We start from the raw sequence: 17,151 nt of genomic DNA on the forward strand, positions 1-17,151 counted from the left end.
CAGATAAAAAAAAAAAGCAAACATTATTTATCAGTTTTCATGGAAGCACAAAGTGTACACACATGAAAGGGCATTATTTCAGACTTAAGTTTAAATGACACAATATTTGAATAATTTATTTATTTCCTTATTCCTCTAAATATTTGCACTTGTTTGTCCCCTGATCCAGCCCAGAGGATTTTGTTCTGTTTGAGTTTTAGTTTATCTAAAAATCAATTTTCTTTAGTGCCACATGGTTTCTCTTGATTCTTTTGCCTGGTTTGATTTATTTTAATAACCAAACCTAATTATTCCTCTGAAACTTTTTAACAAACATAACCAAGTTCTTCTGGAATTTTGTCTTTCCCATTCTAATATCCCAGAGGTTGTGTCCTTGCTCCAAGATTATTTTAAACCTACTTTTCATCCATCAGCTCACTGAAACATTCAAATTTCTGCCCATTGCACCCCTAAAAAAATAATTATCCCAGGTGGTCCAATAAATGAAATAAACAAGTTTTTGAAAAAACAATAAATAAATTGAATAATTTTAGTATAGAAACTATAGGAAAACTTCAAATCCCTGTGGATGGGCAAGAGGAGAAGAGGGGGAAAAAGCAGAAACTAAGTTTGATAAATCAAGTATTTTCCAGCAATAGAAAAAGATTGGACCTTGTGACTTGGGAAGTCCCTTCCCAGAGCAGTGTTTCCATGGGATATTGAATATGATTCAGGGATGGAAGTTGTTGCAAAAGGTGGGAAATGCTGCAGGATATGGAAGGAGAAGCTGTACAGGTAAAATATGCTTGTTCTGCTTCCCTGCTGAAGGGTGAAGGGTGGGAATGAAGCAGGATTTCATTTAGCAGCTATGAATACCATGGCTCCATTAAGAAATGTTTGGAGGCTCAGGTTTTATTTAGGAGTGGGTATTTCTGGGAGTGGTAACTTGGCTGGCCCTGCACTTCCCCTCTCATCCCAAAACAGCTCAGCCTTCCAAAAATCCAGGGGCTGGAATAGCCCACAGGGAATATTTGGCTCTGGCCTGGGTAACAAGGAATGTTTATGGATCCAACAGCACATCCTGAAGAGAATGACAGCCAGGCAGTGTCAGGCTCCAGCTGTCACCCATGAATCACAGGAGAAGCCATGGGCTCCAGAGGAATCCCTGGGATGAGCCTGAGAAGGAAACACCCTGTGATGCCCCAGCCTGGCCACGTGCTTCCCTTTGGATCCATCCCAGGGGTTTGTTTGCATCTCCTGAGCAATTGCTGGGAGCAGGGCTGATCTCCTCAGGCAGAAAAGTTTTCCAGGCATCTCTAATAGTGGGATGAGGCAGCCTTGGCTTAGATCCCCTCCAAGGTAGCTCCAGGGATCCTCAGCAGCCATTCCTCCATCCATTAAAAGAATCCCCTTTCTATCCTCACAGTCCTTGAAAAGCCAGGGAATGTTGTTATTAGTGTAGAAACAACCAGAAATGCCTGGAACTCCTTTTATTCCCTGGAGATGAGCTTAGGTGTGGGGCAGGGAGATGATTTTAACATGCTTGCCCATGAGGAGTCCAGGGATGCTGAACTCAAGTTGTCAAATATTCCATAACGAAAAAATGCTGGACACAGCTGGTCATTGTCAAAGGATGAAGCTCTGCCTCCCAGCTTACCTTAGTGAGGAGGAAAATTCAGATACTAAGAAGGAGAAGGAAAATTAAACTGGAGCAGGGGCAAAGCCAAGTCATGATAAATATAAAAAAATAAATTTAAAAATTATATATATGTATGTATAAATTCTAGATGGTGAGATCAGTGCCTAAAGGAGTCCCAAGAGTGCTGGAGAATACTTAGGTCAGGGGACACAGGGAATGGCCAGAGGGCAGGGATGGATGGGATATTGGGAAGGAATTGTTCCTGGGAGGGTGGGCAGGCCCTGGCACAGGGTGCCCAGAGCAGCTGTGGCTGCCCCTGGATCCCTGGAAGTGTCCAAGGCCAGGCTGGATGGGGCTGGAGCAGCCTGGGACAGTGGAAGGTGTCCCTGCCATGGCAGGAGTGGGATGGGATGGGATTTAAGGTCCTTCCAACCCAAACCACGCTGGGGTTGCACACAGATGGCTGCAGCGAGCTGTGTCCAGCACATTCCCCCTACTGCCTGTCTCCATCCCTGCAGGAGCGGAGCTGGGGCTGCTGCATCTACTGATCCCTGTGTGGATCCCCGTGTGGATCCCTGTGTGGATCGCTGTGTGGATCCCCATGTGGATCGCTGTGTGGATCGCTGTGTGGATCCCCATGTGGATCGCTGTGTGGATCCCCGTGTGGATCGCTGTGTGGATCGCTGTGTGGATTGCTGTGTGGATCTCTGTGTGGATCTCTGTGTGGATCTCTGTGTGGATCCCCATGTGGATCGCTGTGTGGATTGCTGTGTGGATCTCTGTGTGGATCTCTGTGTGGATCCCCATGTGGATCTCTGTGTGGATCGCTGTGTGGATCTCTGTGTGGATCCCCATGTGGATCTCTGTGTGGATCGCTGTGTGGATCTCTGTGTGGATCCCCATGTGGATCTCTGTGTGGATCGCTGTGTGGATCGCTGTGTGGATCCCCATGTGGATCTCTGTGTGGATCGCTGTGTGGATCCCCATGTGGATCACTGTGTGGATCCCCATGTGGATCTCTGTGTGGATCACTGTGTGGATCTCTGTGTGGATCCCTGTGTGGATCTCTGTGTGGATCCCTGTGTGGATCCCTGTGTGGATCGCTGTGTGGATCGCTGTGTGCCCGAGGCAGGGCGGTACCTGACGATGAAGTCGGAGTGTGCGCTCTGCATGATCTGCTTCTCGGAGCGGATGTGCTCCTGCTGCCGCGTGTCCACGATGTGCCGCTTCTTCAGGATCTTCATGGCAAACGTCCTGGCCTCCTCGCTCTTCAGCTGCACCTGGCCAGGCAGCACAGCCGGGTCACACCTGGAGCCACCCCTCCCTGCCGGCCACCCCTCCCTCCTGCCGCCCACAATCCCACCCGCCTCTCCAGCCCTGCACGGCTTACTGATAAAATGGTGCTTCTAGGAGATGTCAGCCTCCAGCTTCCCCAAACCCCTTTGCTCCAGCTCACCCCGCCTGCTCACAGCTCTGCTCTTCACCTTCAGCCTCTGCCCCCTATTTTTAGCCTGGCTGCCTGAGCTGAGGCTGACAGGAGTTGTTTGCTTGCTCTGGGGGTAACCCTGGCAACTTTTGAACCCTGAGCCACCCAAGGGACAGGTCCCTATCCCAAAGCCAGCTGGAAGGCAGCCACCCTTCCCACCCTGGCCAGCCCTCTCAAAGGAACCCCGTTGTTGGCCTCCAAGTCTGCTAAATTCCCCCGGCAGCTGCTGCAAACAATATTTCAGGGAGGTGCTTTCCCCACGAGGTGCCATCTGGCAACTTCTGGTTTGGTGTCCTTGTAGGAATTTGGCTTCTGCCAGAGGGAAGCAGCTTGGCTGTCCCTGAGCCCTGTCAAACCCAGCCTGCCTTTATGATGAGGAGGCAACACTCACACAATCAGAGTTTATTTAATGTCAGATCTGGTTTTGTATTGCTTTGCAGTGTGGGTGGATATGAGACATGGCACCTTTGGAGAACCATGGGATGTGCTGAGTTGGAAGAGCCTCTCTAGGAGGATTCAGTCCAACTCCTGACCCTGCACAGACACCTCAATAATCCCACCAGGTTCCCAAGAGTGTTACCTAAGCTTTCCCCTGGGCATTTCCAATGCATCACACGCTGAACTTGAACAGTTTCTTGTCCACCTGCTTTGTTCTGTTGTGGTTCAGGGACCAGGGAAAGACCAGGAGGGATGGTATCCCCATGGAAAGACCAGGAGGGATGGTATCCCCAGCATCCCCAGAAACCAAACTGGGAGCCTCAAGTCCAAAAGGACATGCAGACCTTAAGGAAATCAATCCCAACAGGCTGGTCTTCAGCTGGCAGAGAGGTTTCCACCACAAATGATTTAAAACCTAACAAATGAGAGGCCACTCATCTGTGGCCAAAGTTTTCATCATAACCTCCTTTTTAATATATATATATATATATATATATAAAAATATATATATATATATATATAAAAATATATATATGCCTGATTTGTGGTTTCTCATTTCCCACAGCCCCAATAATTTCCAAGCCCACATAAAACTTCTGTTTTTCCAAAGCTCCTGCTGTCCTGTTTTTCACACTGAGATTCACCCTCCTAGTTATTATCTTGGCTGGAAATCTGTGTTTGTCATTTTATTTTCAGAGGTACACATCACAAAGACCAAAACAATGCCCAAAAAGTAAAGCAGAACATTTTCCCCCATCCTTGCTGCCCCATTATTCCTTAACCTGGTTTGACAACAGCTCAAAGCACAGAAGAATTCTGCATTTTTGGCCAACTAAAAGTGATAAAAGCACTTTGGGTTTGGGGTTAGAGTTTGGTTTATATATTTTTTTAAGTCCGATTTTGATAAATGGTTTAACTGTTTGGATATTATCCCATCTGAATCAAGCCAGGGGAACAGGGAAGTGGCACACACAGAACAAAGACCTGATTAAAATCAAGGTGAAATCTGGGCTGAGCAGAATTGACCAAAACTCAAAACCAAGAAATATTTAAAATTTGGGAGGACTAAGGATAAACTTGTGGAGAACTTATCCCTCTTCCTTTTGGTGGGAATCCAATTTCTTGGCTTGTAGTGACAGACAAGCACTGCCACTGCCCCCCGAAATTATTTCACATCAAAGTCTTTGCAAATCCCCATCAGATTCTCCAGATCAGATCTGTTCTCTTTCAGCCTGTCTTTTTTAATGTTAGGATGTCCACACACAAAAATAATCAAGAAAGCAGCTCCAGACAGCAAAATCGAGCATTTCTTGGTTGATATGGGCATCAAACAATTAAAACAAAATATTTAGCACTCTAAATTCATTTGAAATTCCCAATTTCCTAATTTCAATCTGTACCAGGCATCAGTGTGAAACAACCTAGTGGAGACTGAGGAGGATAAACTCCAATATCACAGAATAAAAGGTGCTGGGAATAAATTCCAGTGTATCCCCTTATTTAAAACCACGGATTTTGACCACCTAATTTTTGTGTCTCTCATGAAAAAGGCTATTTTTAAAAATGTTATTACTATTTTGTCAGGGGTGGAGAGCCTGGGGAAGTTGCTTTTCTACACTTTCATGTAAGTCCAGGGAAGGAAATTTCCAGGAAGAAGAAGGCAGGGAGTTTATTTGGTGTTTGAAGATGTCCTCACTGCTGCAAATATTAAATATAGAAAAAGCAGCTGCCAATTATTATTATTATGTTAAATATATTAATATATTAAAATAATTTATATTAATATATTAATACATTAAATTATTGTTTTATTAAATATAGAACAGGCAGCTGCAATTAGCTCAGGCAAGGCTTTGACCTGATGCCACCAGGGAACTCAGATCTATTTTCCATTCCTGGTCCTTTGGAAGGAATAGGATTTGTGGGAATTTGAAAGCACAAAAGGATTAATTTTAATACAAAAATATCCTCATGTCCCAATCCCAATCTCATTGCAAAAGTTGAAAAAGAAAAAATAGGAGTCACCTGGATTTTTTTTATTTTAAAAACATCAAAGAGGATTAATCCTGAGAAGATGAGAAGGAGCTGCTAAGGACACCCTGTCCTTCAATCCTGATGGGAAAACCAGCCCAGGGAGCCATAAGAACCACAAGGAATTTGGGTTTGAGCTCAGAAGGTGGAAGAAAAATTGAATTAAAATGTTTTTATTTTGCCTGGAGATATAAAATGTATATAAACTATATGTTCATATATATGTGCACAGCTAATAGAAATATGGAATATATACAGGAATAAATAAAGTGGAAGGTGTCCCTGTCCATGGCATGGGATGGGATGGGCTTTAAGGTCCCTTCCAACCCAAACCATCTGGAATTCTATGGACAAAGAAAGGCTGGGAAAAAGGAGAGACACAGCCTCTCTGGCTTTTCCATGTCCTTGTTTCATAGGATCACAGCTGGCTCCTCCTGCTGGAACCACTCCAAAATCCTTCCTTTGCTTTATGGTTTCAAACTTCTGCAGTTTCCAGGACACACAGAGCACGCCAGGCCTGATTTTTGTCTGGTTTTTAACAGTTACATAGAAATAAATATGGTTTTACACCTTGGTGCTTTCTCAGGCTGGTTGGGAAAACGGGTATTGATGAGATGAAATCCAGAGCTCAATGGAAAAGGGGAAAAAAGAGCTCTGTGTTCCTTATCCTTCCTCCTTCCCTTCCTGTATTCCCTATAAATCACAGTTATATACACAGTTTGCAACTCCAGCAATTCCCGTGCTGACCCAATCCCTGCTGACCTTGGGAAAGTAGGAACTTTTATAAATATTTACTAGGATGCAGAACAGTCCCCCAGAGAAGGATTTATTTCCCTGACTGAACACTGCAGGATATTTCCAAGGGATGGAGGGACAGTGACACAGGGAATGGCTTCCCAGTGCCAGAGGGCAGGGATGGATGGGATACTGGGAAGGAATTGTTCCTGGGAGGGTGGAGAGGCCCTGGAATAGAATTCCCAGAGAAGCTGTGGCTGCCTCTGGATCCCTGGCAGTGTCCAAGGTGTGGAAGGTGTCCCTGCCCATGGCAGGGGTGGCACTGGATGGGCTTTGAGGAGTCCACTCATCACAGTTTCCCCTATGTCCCTCTGAACCTCCACAACAACAAAGACATTTTTCCAAGGGAATTTTGCTTCCTATGGAATTGTTCAAATAGACAGGAGCCAGAAATCCATGCTCTGCTGAAACATGGCTATTTCCCTATCACATTAAATAAGAACTGATGCAACAGCAGTGCTTTGGGAACTGAATTCCAAGAGGTCCTGCTTGCTGGGCATTCCCAAGGTCCTGCATTTTCCCTGTTTCCCAACTCGATCTGGTGGAAGCAACAAAAATAGCAGCAGCTGTTGCTGAGAGCAGCGTTTGCAAGCTGAGCTCTCCTGATCCTGACAGCTGAACTGCTGCTCCCACAGAGCAGGGACTGCTCCTGTCCCAGCAAAAGGGGACTGCTTTTCCCACTGAAAGGATTCCTCTCCTCCCAGGATGGAAGAGAGTTCCCCATAATCAGCCAGGGGGAGTCAGGCTGTGCTGCCAGGGAACAGGGACAGGACAAGGGGAAACGGCCTCAAGCTGTGCCAGGGGAGGCTCAGCTTGGACATTGGGAGAAATTTCTGCATGGAAAGGGTGCTCAGGCCTTGGCAGGGGCTGCCCAGGGAGGTTTGGAGTGCCCATCCCTGGAGGTGTCCAAGGAAGGGCTGGAGGTGGCACTCAGTGCTCTGGGCTTGGGTCAAGGTGGGCACTGGGCACAGCTTTGGGCTGGGAGGGCTTTTCCACCCTAAATGATCCATAAGGGTTTTTAGGGGATTTTCCACATCTCCTTAAGTCCAGATTCAGCCTCTCTCCAGACCTAAGTTTAGAGAGAAATGATCATTCGCATATCCCAATTAGATTCCCACTCCCCATCTCAAGCCCAACATTAATTTAGGGCTGGTTACAGCGCACACTGTGCTGGGTTAGGCTGGAAAATAAGTCAAGACTAAAATAAACCCCACCTAAGACAGGGCTCAGGGTGGTTGTGGCTGCTCCCAGATCCCTGGCAGTGTCCAAGGCCAGGCTGGATGGGGCTTGGAGCAGCCTGGGGTAGTGGAAGGTGTCCCTGCCCATAGCAGGGGATGGAATTTTGGAGCTTTAAGGTCCCTTCCAACCCAAACCATCTGGGGATTCTGGGATTTTATGAGAAGATGAAAAGAAAAATAATGGAGAAAAAATAGTCTACAAGATACATTGTAGGCTGAATTTTGAAGGATGAATCCTTCAAAATTAATTCCAAGTGGGCTGCAAGGTGCAAACTGCCCATGACAGTGACATTACTATTTTATTTTTTTTTATTAATCCAGATTCCACTGGTTGGGAAAACACCAAATTTCCTATCCCAATTGGAGCACTATGGGAGTCTATAGGAAAATAATTTGCAAAACTATACTAGGAAGATACTAAAAAAGCAATTTAACAATTTTTTATCAAATACTCAACTGTGCTAAACTCCTTTAACTCCACATCCTGATCCCTGCACTGAAAACTGATTTTTGTTGCTTGACAACAAACCCAACCAAGCTTTTTATGAGCAAATATATTAAAATATGTTAAAATTTCTGTCTTTCTATAAAGCCTAGAGGTAAAAATGATTTTGCAGAAATGTCTGGAAGCAAAAGGCTAAAAGCAGTGAGGGATGTGAAAAGTTTCATGCATAAAATCATTCCAAGGAAAAGTAAATAGAGGAAGAAGGATTCTACAGCTAAGATATATGGGAAATGGAAAAAGTCACTGCTTTGGGGTCTTGGAAATATCAAATAGAATTAAACTCCAACAATCCTATACATGATCCTGCTCTGCTTCCCAGTTTGATTTGTCTGAAATATAAAACCTATTTTTGTATTTAATTCCTGCCTCCAGCTGGAGCTGAAATCTTCGGCTCAACTCATATCCTGCTCCAGCCTCTCCCCAGATTTGATGGGCTCCCAAAACATCCCATCTTTGCAACCTCTGCCAAGACCCTTTCCATGAACAGACAAGCCCTAGGATGTGTTTCCATCTACAAAGGATGCATTTAGTTTCAACAGGAATTCAAATCTCAGGGAAAATTAAAACACAGCCCTGTAGTGGTCCAGCCCCACGTGGCTGTGTGATAAAAATAAACATCCTGCACATGCTGAGAAGGGAATATGCTGCAAGTGTTGGGAAGGGATGGGAAAAAAGGGTCAGATCACCCCCAGGATTTTGCTGAGCTTAGAAAGAGTGACATTGTCAGATGGGTGTGGGTTTTCCTTGGGTATCTGATCTCAAAGCCCTCAATGAAATCCCCAAATCTTCCCCCCCTTCATAGCAACCAAATGATCCATTGTTCCAAAAGCCAAAAAATTAACAGAATCCCAGTTTCCCTCAGGCTGGAAAATCCCTCCCAGCCCATGGAGCCCAAGCTGTGCCCAGTGCCCACCTTGTCCCCAGCCCAGAGCACTGAGTGCCACCTCCAGCCCTTCCTTGGACACCTCCAGGGATGGGCACTCCAAACCTCCCTGGGCAGCCCCTGCCAAGGCCTGAGCACCCTTTCCATGCAGAAATTCCTCCCAATGTCCAACCTGAGCCTCCCCTGGCACAGCTCAAGGCATTCCTGAAACTGAACCCCAAAATCAGGAGATATCCAAGAGACAAATGATCTTTCTAACAAAAAACTTTACAATAACTAGGAAAAGCAGCTTGCTTGGGAATTGGAAATTAGACACAGTTGGAAATTTCCACCAATAAATATCTGGATTCTGCATCTGTCAGGCCATCAGAAGACAACTGCAGTGGGTTTTTCCTCATTATCTAATTAATTCACTAATGGTTTTGTTTACAACATGGGCTGGAGGCTGGAAGAGACTTAATTGCACTTCAGAAGCTGGGGCCAGATTTCTCTTAAAACACAAATAAAGCTGAAATATTTTGTTGTGTCCCCTTTGTACAGAGCCTGTAAAATATGGCTGGAACATTTTATGTGCGTGTTTTAATTTGTGTCTTTAGGAATCTCCATATTGCACAGGAATTTTGCTTTTTGGAGCCAGAAGGAGTGCAGAAGGCAAGGAGGTGATTTTTAATCTGTCTGTGCTCAGCCATCACCTACAGCAATCAATTCCATGGAAAAATGACTCCAATCCCAGATATTCAGCTACTCCAATGTATTTATTTCAGAGCTGTCAAAAATAATATTGATTTAAACCTGGAAGGACTGACCTGAGGCAGATGGTCAGGAGCACAGAACTTGAGTAAAAAGGAAATTAAAGAACAAAGCCAAGAGCAATAAAGGTCAGCAGAGATGATTTCTGAGGGCTGGGGACACCTGCCCTCCATCCCTGACACATGAGGTGACATTCCCTATCCCACTGGCACTTGAAATTCCTATTTTCCTAATGTTAATCCTGGTCCCCACTCCAGAAGATGCTCAACTGACATAAAGCAGGGAGGCTGAGCTGGAAAAAGGATTGGATACATGCCAAAAAGTCTGTTCCTGCCATTTGCTCTGGTTTCTCTAACCCTGGATGGTTTGTCCCTCAGGAAAAACCTAGAAAAAAGTTGATTACATAGTCCAGTTTGGCATGAAGAGCAGCATCCATAAGGATGTTGGAAGAGACACCAGAGAGCCACCAAAAATCACATTAAACAACACTCATTCCAATGCTTTGGAATTTTTTCCAGAGATACGGAAAACAAAATTGCTTGGAAAAGCAAGACAAAAGGGGATTTCCATGTGTGACAGCCGTGGAATTGAAAATAATTTAAATTTTAGGCTGTCTGACCTAAAAGCCATATCCTTGTGCATTGATGCATGGAAAGGGCAACCTCTCCAAGGCACCAGCACCCCCAGAGGTGTCTGGAAAATTTTATTTCTTTTTGGTCAATCCCAGCCCCAGACATTGCAGTTTTCCCCCAGCCACCACCAGTTGCCCTCTCCAGAGGTGACCTTCTGAGGCTTTGTGCCCAAAGCTATAAAATTCCTTTTCCTTGCCATGTCCTTCACTTTTTTGCTCCATTTTACTCCTGGAAAGCACAAAAACTGTGACTGTTTTCCAGGAACATTCCTACACTTCCATATTCAGGCAATAAAAGAGCCAATTCCTCCAATATATTTTACATTTTTAGCCCAAAGTAATAAACCATATTTTTAATGGAGGAGGTGGAAGAATGAGGCAGCAATTCCAGGCTCAGTTTTGACAAAAGGAATATTTTCTTGGCTTTATAACTTAATTTCCTTCTGTGGTAAAGAAAAACAATCTGAAAGAAAAAAAGAAAAAATCTGGTGTGTTGAGCTACACTTTTAAATATGTTTCATCTGTGTGCAGTTCAGTATCAGTTAAGAGCACAAAAAATGAGTTTATCCAGCATCTTCCTGCTCAGGAGAGGGACACCAGCCCTGAAGAAACCCTCTGGGAATGTTTTTCCCACCCCAGGAGGCTCCAGGGCTTCTTGTGCTCAGAATGGGATATTTCTACTCCAGCTGACACCTTGAAGGGACAGAGCACCTCCTGCTCCTCCCCTCACCTGGGCCAGGGTCACACATCACCAGGGTGGAGATTTTGTCACTTTAAAGCTGCCACAGGCTATGCCACTGGTGAGCCTCCCACTGGCAACCCCTCATGGAGACAAAGGACACCTTGAGGTTGGCAAAACCCCTTAAAAACAAACCCCAAACTTTCACAAGGCTCAAACCAACCCCAAACTGGTGGGTCTCCCTCACTGCAGGGTAGAGGAGCCAGATGTTAATTTAGGAGGCAAATCCCTGGTGTCAGGAGAGGATGGAGGGACTTCAAAAGAAAGGGTGAGCACAACCTGCTTCTCTAAAGCAGGTGACTCCTTCAGAATACTCTTCAGTTAAATATTCATTAACAAAATAATCACACATTAAACCCCAAACACCCCAGGAAAGGACCAGTGTTCCCACAGATGCTCTGTCTTCCACATCCAGGAACAGTCAGGAATAAACCACAGGGAAGAACAAGCTGAGCTTTGCTCACCAAATTCACTCTCCACATCCCAAATAACCACCCAAAACGCCTCGTTTTGCCCATTTTCCCATTCCCAGCTGCCTTCAGGGTTTCAGAATGGTTTGTGGTGGCAACAGTGACTCTGCTCCCCTTCTGCCTGGGCTTGCAGGAGTTCCTGACATACTGCAGGAGTGTCAGGTGTCCAGAGCTCCTCTGCTGTGTAACCCAACTCCCTCTTCCTACCCCAAGCTTTTCTGTTGCCTTGGTGCTACAAACAAGTTGCCTCTTGCTCAGGCTCTGCTTTAAAGGAGAGCTCAGAGCTCCAAAGACAAGCAGAGCAAAAAGCAGGCTTGGATTTTGTCTTGTCCCTACAATTCTGCACAAAAACAGGCCCTCTCTGGGATGGATTGTCATGGGTCAGGTGCTGGATGTTGTTTCAGGACAACCAAGTGCAACCACTCTAGACCTGAATAAAAAATGGGTAGGAGAGGCTTTCTACTGTTACTCTGGATCTGGTTAAATTAGATTTTAGGTTGCTTTTCCAATCCCAGCCCTCACCCAATTCTTCTGTTAAAAGGCCATAAATCAATGTCATAAACCACTTAAGAGAGAGAGGAGATGTGTGCTCCTCTCTCAGCCCAGGACATAAATCCTTCTTGGCTACTGCAAAGCATTTACAGTACATTTTTTATGTCTCAGGAAACTTTCTTCACTGTATAATCCCAGCAGATCATTTTTCTCAGGGTTATTGGGGTGCAATCACAAAGGAAATAAAGCCTTGAACACAGCAGTTGCTTTAGGACATGACACAAAGAAGAAGTCACCTACCAGCTCCACTCTGCCAAAGCCTCCGACTCCCAGGGTATCGATGATGTTGAAATCTGACAGTTTCAGGTTGGCAAAGAAGGCGGCTTCCGCTTCGTATCTGGAGGTTTTGAGGCGAAAAAATGGAAATTTCTTAGAGGTGCAAACCTGAGCTGCCCTCGAGCTGTGGGAGCCTGGGCCAGCCTTTACCTGCTGCACTTCCATCTCAGCTCTCCAAATTGGCTTTTAGCTCAGCATTCTGCTGCTCCCAGTCCCAGCTTGGCTCTGGAGGGCACGGTTTTCCAAGGGGGAATAGCAAACATCCCTACTGAGGGTGCAAAGCCAACTCCTGGTGCCTCAGTCCAGCTCCCAAGGCTACAGCTGGGCACTTTCTATCCATCTTCTCCTGGGTGGGGTTTGCTTTTAAATATTTTGGTGTCTTTAAGGATTTTTGGAAGATAAAAATATCTCTTAGGAGTTTCTCGTGTCCACAGGCTGGCAGCAGTTTCTATAAATGTTTATTGGAAGTGGCAGGATCACCAAAGGTCCCTGGAGAGAAATCTCAGCCAGGTTTTATGAAATCAGATCTGATAAGCTGCAAATGCCTGAAACGAATGACTTCAGTCACAGATCAACATTCCTATAAGGATATCTTCACTTGTTCTCCTATAAACCCACTCAGAGCAGCCATCCCAAGGCAGGAGGTCTCCCAAAATCCCGTGCTCTCTGTTTATCCCACAACATCAAGCCCCTGAGTAAGGAACAAGCAACTCCAACCCATGCAAGCCTCTCAGAATCAGCTTCCCATGCCTATCCATGACCATAATTCCTCCAAAATAGCTCCTTGATAAAGTTTGGGGTATTTTTAGAAAGGCTTGGAGGGGAAATGGATGAGCAGGATCCACCCCCTCCATAAAATGTGACATTCAGCTGCTGGAGAGTCCCTGGGGTGTCCGACCTTTGGCTTCAAGGGAAAAGAGTTGGCTGGATTGTGGAGGGAGGCCTGGAGGGTGCAGGGCTTCATTTTAGCTGGAATAGCTTGCAATTAACAGTAAGGCATAATTACTGGAGGCTTTTCTCGTGCAGGGTAACAGCAGTGGGAAGATGAGCCACCATCCCACTCCCATTCCCACCCTGATTATTTCATTAGCAGCATGAACTGATTTACTGACAGATTCCCTTCGAAGCACCTCCTCTGCTCTATCTAAAACCTCATTTCCAATAGGGGACAGAGAGCAAAATTCTATCATGTTCCAAGTGAAAAGGGAAACCTACAAACAGGAGTCCAACAGTGTGAAAGGTCACACCATGAAGCCCCAAATCTGAGGCAATAAAGGACAATTCTCTCCCAGGGGGTGCTGTCAACAAATGACTTCAGCTCTGCTTTATTTTTTATGCTGTCACCAGATCCTACTGGTGACCTTGCTCCTGATGCATCCAACTTTGGAAGCCAATCAGCACAGAGTGCACTGTGAACTTGGGATAACCTTGTGTGCCACAGCTGCTCATTGATCCCTTCGTGCTCATCACGAGGTGAATGCTGAGCCAGCACTAAAAAAGGATTTCAATGTCCCCTTTCAAAGCACAGCAGAGCTATCATTTCAGGGGTGACAGAGCAGAAGCACCTCTCTTTTCCATGATGAATTTACAGAGCAGTGAAATACCTTTAATGGTTTCTCACTGGCAGGAAGATTAAATCCCAGCATGGAAAATTTCCTTCCAAAACACAAACAGAGGTAAAATTTCAGGGCCAGGGTCACACAATGGTTTGGGTTGAAATGGACCTTCAAGACCATCTGATTTCAACCTTCCTGCCATGGGCAGGGACACCTTCCTGGATAGGGAAGCTGAAATCTTCTGGGTTGCACTGGAACATGTAAAAATCCTATTATTTTGCTTAGAAAAATACTTGCTGCATTCTTGGGATTGATTCTGGAAATCCCTTGGCTCATTCCCTCTGCCACACTCCCTGGATGCAGTGAGTACATACAAGTGCAGCAAAGCAGATGAGACAAATTGGTTGCATTTTTTTCTAAATACAGAGCAACAAGCCTCCAAATCCCAAAAGAAATACCAAAAATATGGAGTGAAACTAAAACACAGGTAAAATCAAGCAAATAAGCCCTTCTCATGTCTACTAACAACAGCCCCACTGGAATTTTGTTTTATTCCCAGCTACAAAAGTCCAAGCCCACTTAAACACCAAATCCCTATAAATTAAAGTTGTTATGCATTCCAAACCTGCTAAGCTGGAGGACAAATATCTTCAATAAAAAGATGAACATACAAATATTCCCAAGCTAAATCAGAAACCAAGGGTATGATCCTCATCATGAAGTTTAGAATTCTATCCAAATTCCTGAAGCTGAGCATGCTGCTCCCTGAACAGAAGCTCCCAAGGTTCTGCAGCATGAGCTCCTCACTCAGCAGAACAATGATAAAAAACATCTGTGATGTTTGATTTTATCACCTCCCAAAGTAAAGAGGCCCTTTCAAGGCACTGGGAGGGCAGTGCTAAGGAATTCAGATGTTGACATATTAATATTTTTCTGTAGGAAAATGTTCCATTCTGGATCAGGACAGAGAATCTGCAGCAGTCAGGAATGTCTGGGATATTCACAGGATGGCTCAGGCTGGGAAGGACAATATCTGGTGGCACCTCCCTGCTCCAGCAGGGCCATCCCAGAGCCCAGGGCACAGCACTGTGTGCACACAGCTCTGAACAGCCCCAGGGAGGAGAGCCCAGAGGCTCTGTGGGCAATCTGTTCAGGGAAGCAGTTCCATAGAACAGAGGCGGGGTGAGAGTAGGGACAGCTGGAGCCCACTTGTGCAGGATAAGGTGGGAATAACTCATCTCCTTGTGGGACAAATCCACCTGTGCTGAAAGAGGTGCTTTTCTCCACTTTGGAGATGCCACAACCTCATGCCATTCCTCTTTAATTAGAACGGCAATTTTATTTTAAATCCCAGCCTTATGTCAGTGCTTGGAGACTTTCCAAATAATCAAATGCTTTTCTGACCTCTGGAAGAGTTCAAATTCCTGAATTAATTGATGAGAGGAGGGCTGGGAAAACACCTTGGAGGCACAAGTAGAATCACAGGCTCATTCAGAGCCACTCTGGAGCAGTGCAGACATGAGACCTGAACTTCCTGCACTGGGATTTCTGGGCTTGTTGAAATAGCTGTAATTAAGAAAGAGCCTTTCCCTGGATATTTTGGTAATTGTGCTGCTCATCCCAGGTCAAAATTATTGGAAAATCTTAGCTGGAAGTGCACAAAAAGAAAAGATACAGGGAATGTGTAATCCAAAAGCAATGAACAATCTGTTCTTTAATAAAGAGCTTTTAAAATGAAGGCTGAGCTTTTCACAGGAGCTGGTGGGACACCAGGAATCAACTCCCAGAGTGCTCCTGATGGGACTTTTTGCTTATTGAAGCAGGTTTTTGTCACCTACTGACACCAGCCCAACCTTGGCAGGGCTCACAGCCCAGTCCTGAAGCTGACAACAGGGTGGGACCTCAGAGAGCAGCACAGGAGATGTTCAGGTCTGAGTTAAGCAGGAGCATCCTGCAGAGCCTCCAAGCTCTTCTCCAAGATTTCCTGTGAATCTGAGTGGCAGAAATCTCCTGAAACTTCCTCTGCAAGAGCTGGGGCTTGGGAGCTCCTTTCCCTGCCTCCAAATAAAATACCTGTTCCTGAGCAGGTATAAATACTTGTTCCCTCCTCTTGGGCAGGGACAGGCACCAGGCAAAACCAGAGTAATCAGGGGGCTCAGGAGGAAATTCCATCTTCCAATAGCCCAAACTTTTGAAATGGCAGTGCAGGAGCTGCAGCCCAAATATCTGGCCAATGCTGTGCCCAAGGGGAGAGGAAATCCTGTAACTCCTCACACTGCTGCAGATTTCCCAACATTTAAAGGAGCCACTCCCTCCTAGGATGATGATTGCTCTGAGAGGCATTTCAAGCTTTGCCTCCTGAAACTATGAACAACAACAAAAATAATGAAATAATTATGTTACTGTTGTGTCAGGCAGCTGAGAAAACAAGAACATGTGAGGAGCAAAGGTTTGCAATTACCCAACTGCTCAGCTCTCCTGAAGTAGCTCCTGATTTCCATCCTAACCATGTTGGGAAACATCAGACATCTGTTAGCAAACTGTCATCTCCAGAGAAAACTTGGCTCCTCTCCACCTGCAGGCTGCCAGCCAGCCAGGAACTGCAACCAAATGGGAACCAACCACCCTGATCTGAGCAAATGCCAAAGTTTGGGGGGATAAACCCAGAATTTGGGAGCCTTCCCCACTGACAGACACCAGCTTTCTTCAACAAGCAGCCTTCCATTGGTTTTTTGGTCAGCCTGGTCACTGAGGAAATGCATTTCTGAAGATGGAAATTATGAAATCTGAGCAAAAAACCTGGGGAAATTGGAGCTGCAGCACCTGGATGGTGATGATTAGAGCTAGCCTGCAAGGAGACACAGGTGAAATGAGCCTGAGATCCACAGTTGGGGTGAGGAGGGAAATACATCCCAAAACTAAACCTTATTTCTGTGCCCACTAAAAACCTTCTCCTCATGGTTTTAAGATACAGAGAGATTCTAAAGGGGTCAGAGAATCATGGAATAGTTTGGCTTGGAAAGGACTTTCATGATCATGTTGTTTCAACCACCTTCCACTAGACCAGGTTGCTCCCAATGCTTTCTTGAACACTTCCAAGACAGGGCAGCCCCAATTTATTTCTTATTAAATGCTGCTTCAGCTGATGGACCACTTAAAAAAAAAAAAAAAAAAAAAAAAAAA

The 17,151-nt window shown here is 45.3% G+C and overlaps 1 protein-coding gene across 2 annotated transcripts in view; it reads right to left on the reverse strand.

Moving 5' to 3' along the window:
- Positions 1-17,151, reverse strand: part of PRKG1 (protein kinase cGMP-dependent 1) — a 338,166-nt gene that overhangs the window by 12,065 nt on the left and 308,950 nt on the right. For both annotated transcript variants that reach the window (XM_079312518.1, XM_079312517.1), the window contains exons 10-11: positions 12,377-12,473; positions 2,759-2,898 (exon numbers count right to left, since the gene is read on the reverse strand). In XM_079312518.1, the coding sequence (XP_079168644.1) occupies positions 2,759-2,898; positions 12,377-12,473 (237 nt within the window). The remainder of the gene's footprint in view (positions 1-2,758; positions 2,899-12,376; positions 12,474-17,151) is intronic.

The sequence above is a fragment of the Erithacus rubecula genome, assembly GCF_903797595.1.
Source record: "Erithacus rubecula genome assembly, chromosome: 9".
NCBI classification, from domain to species: Eukaryota; Metazoa; Chordata; class Aves; order Passeriformes; family Muscicapidae; genus Erithacus; species Erithacus rubecula.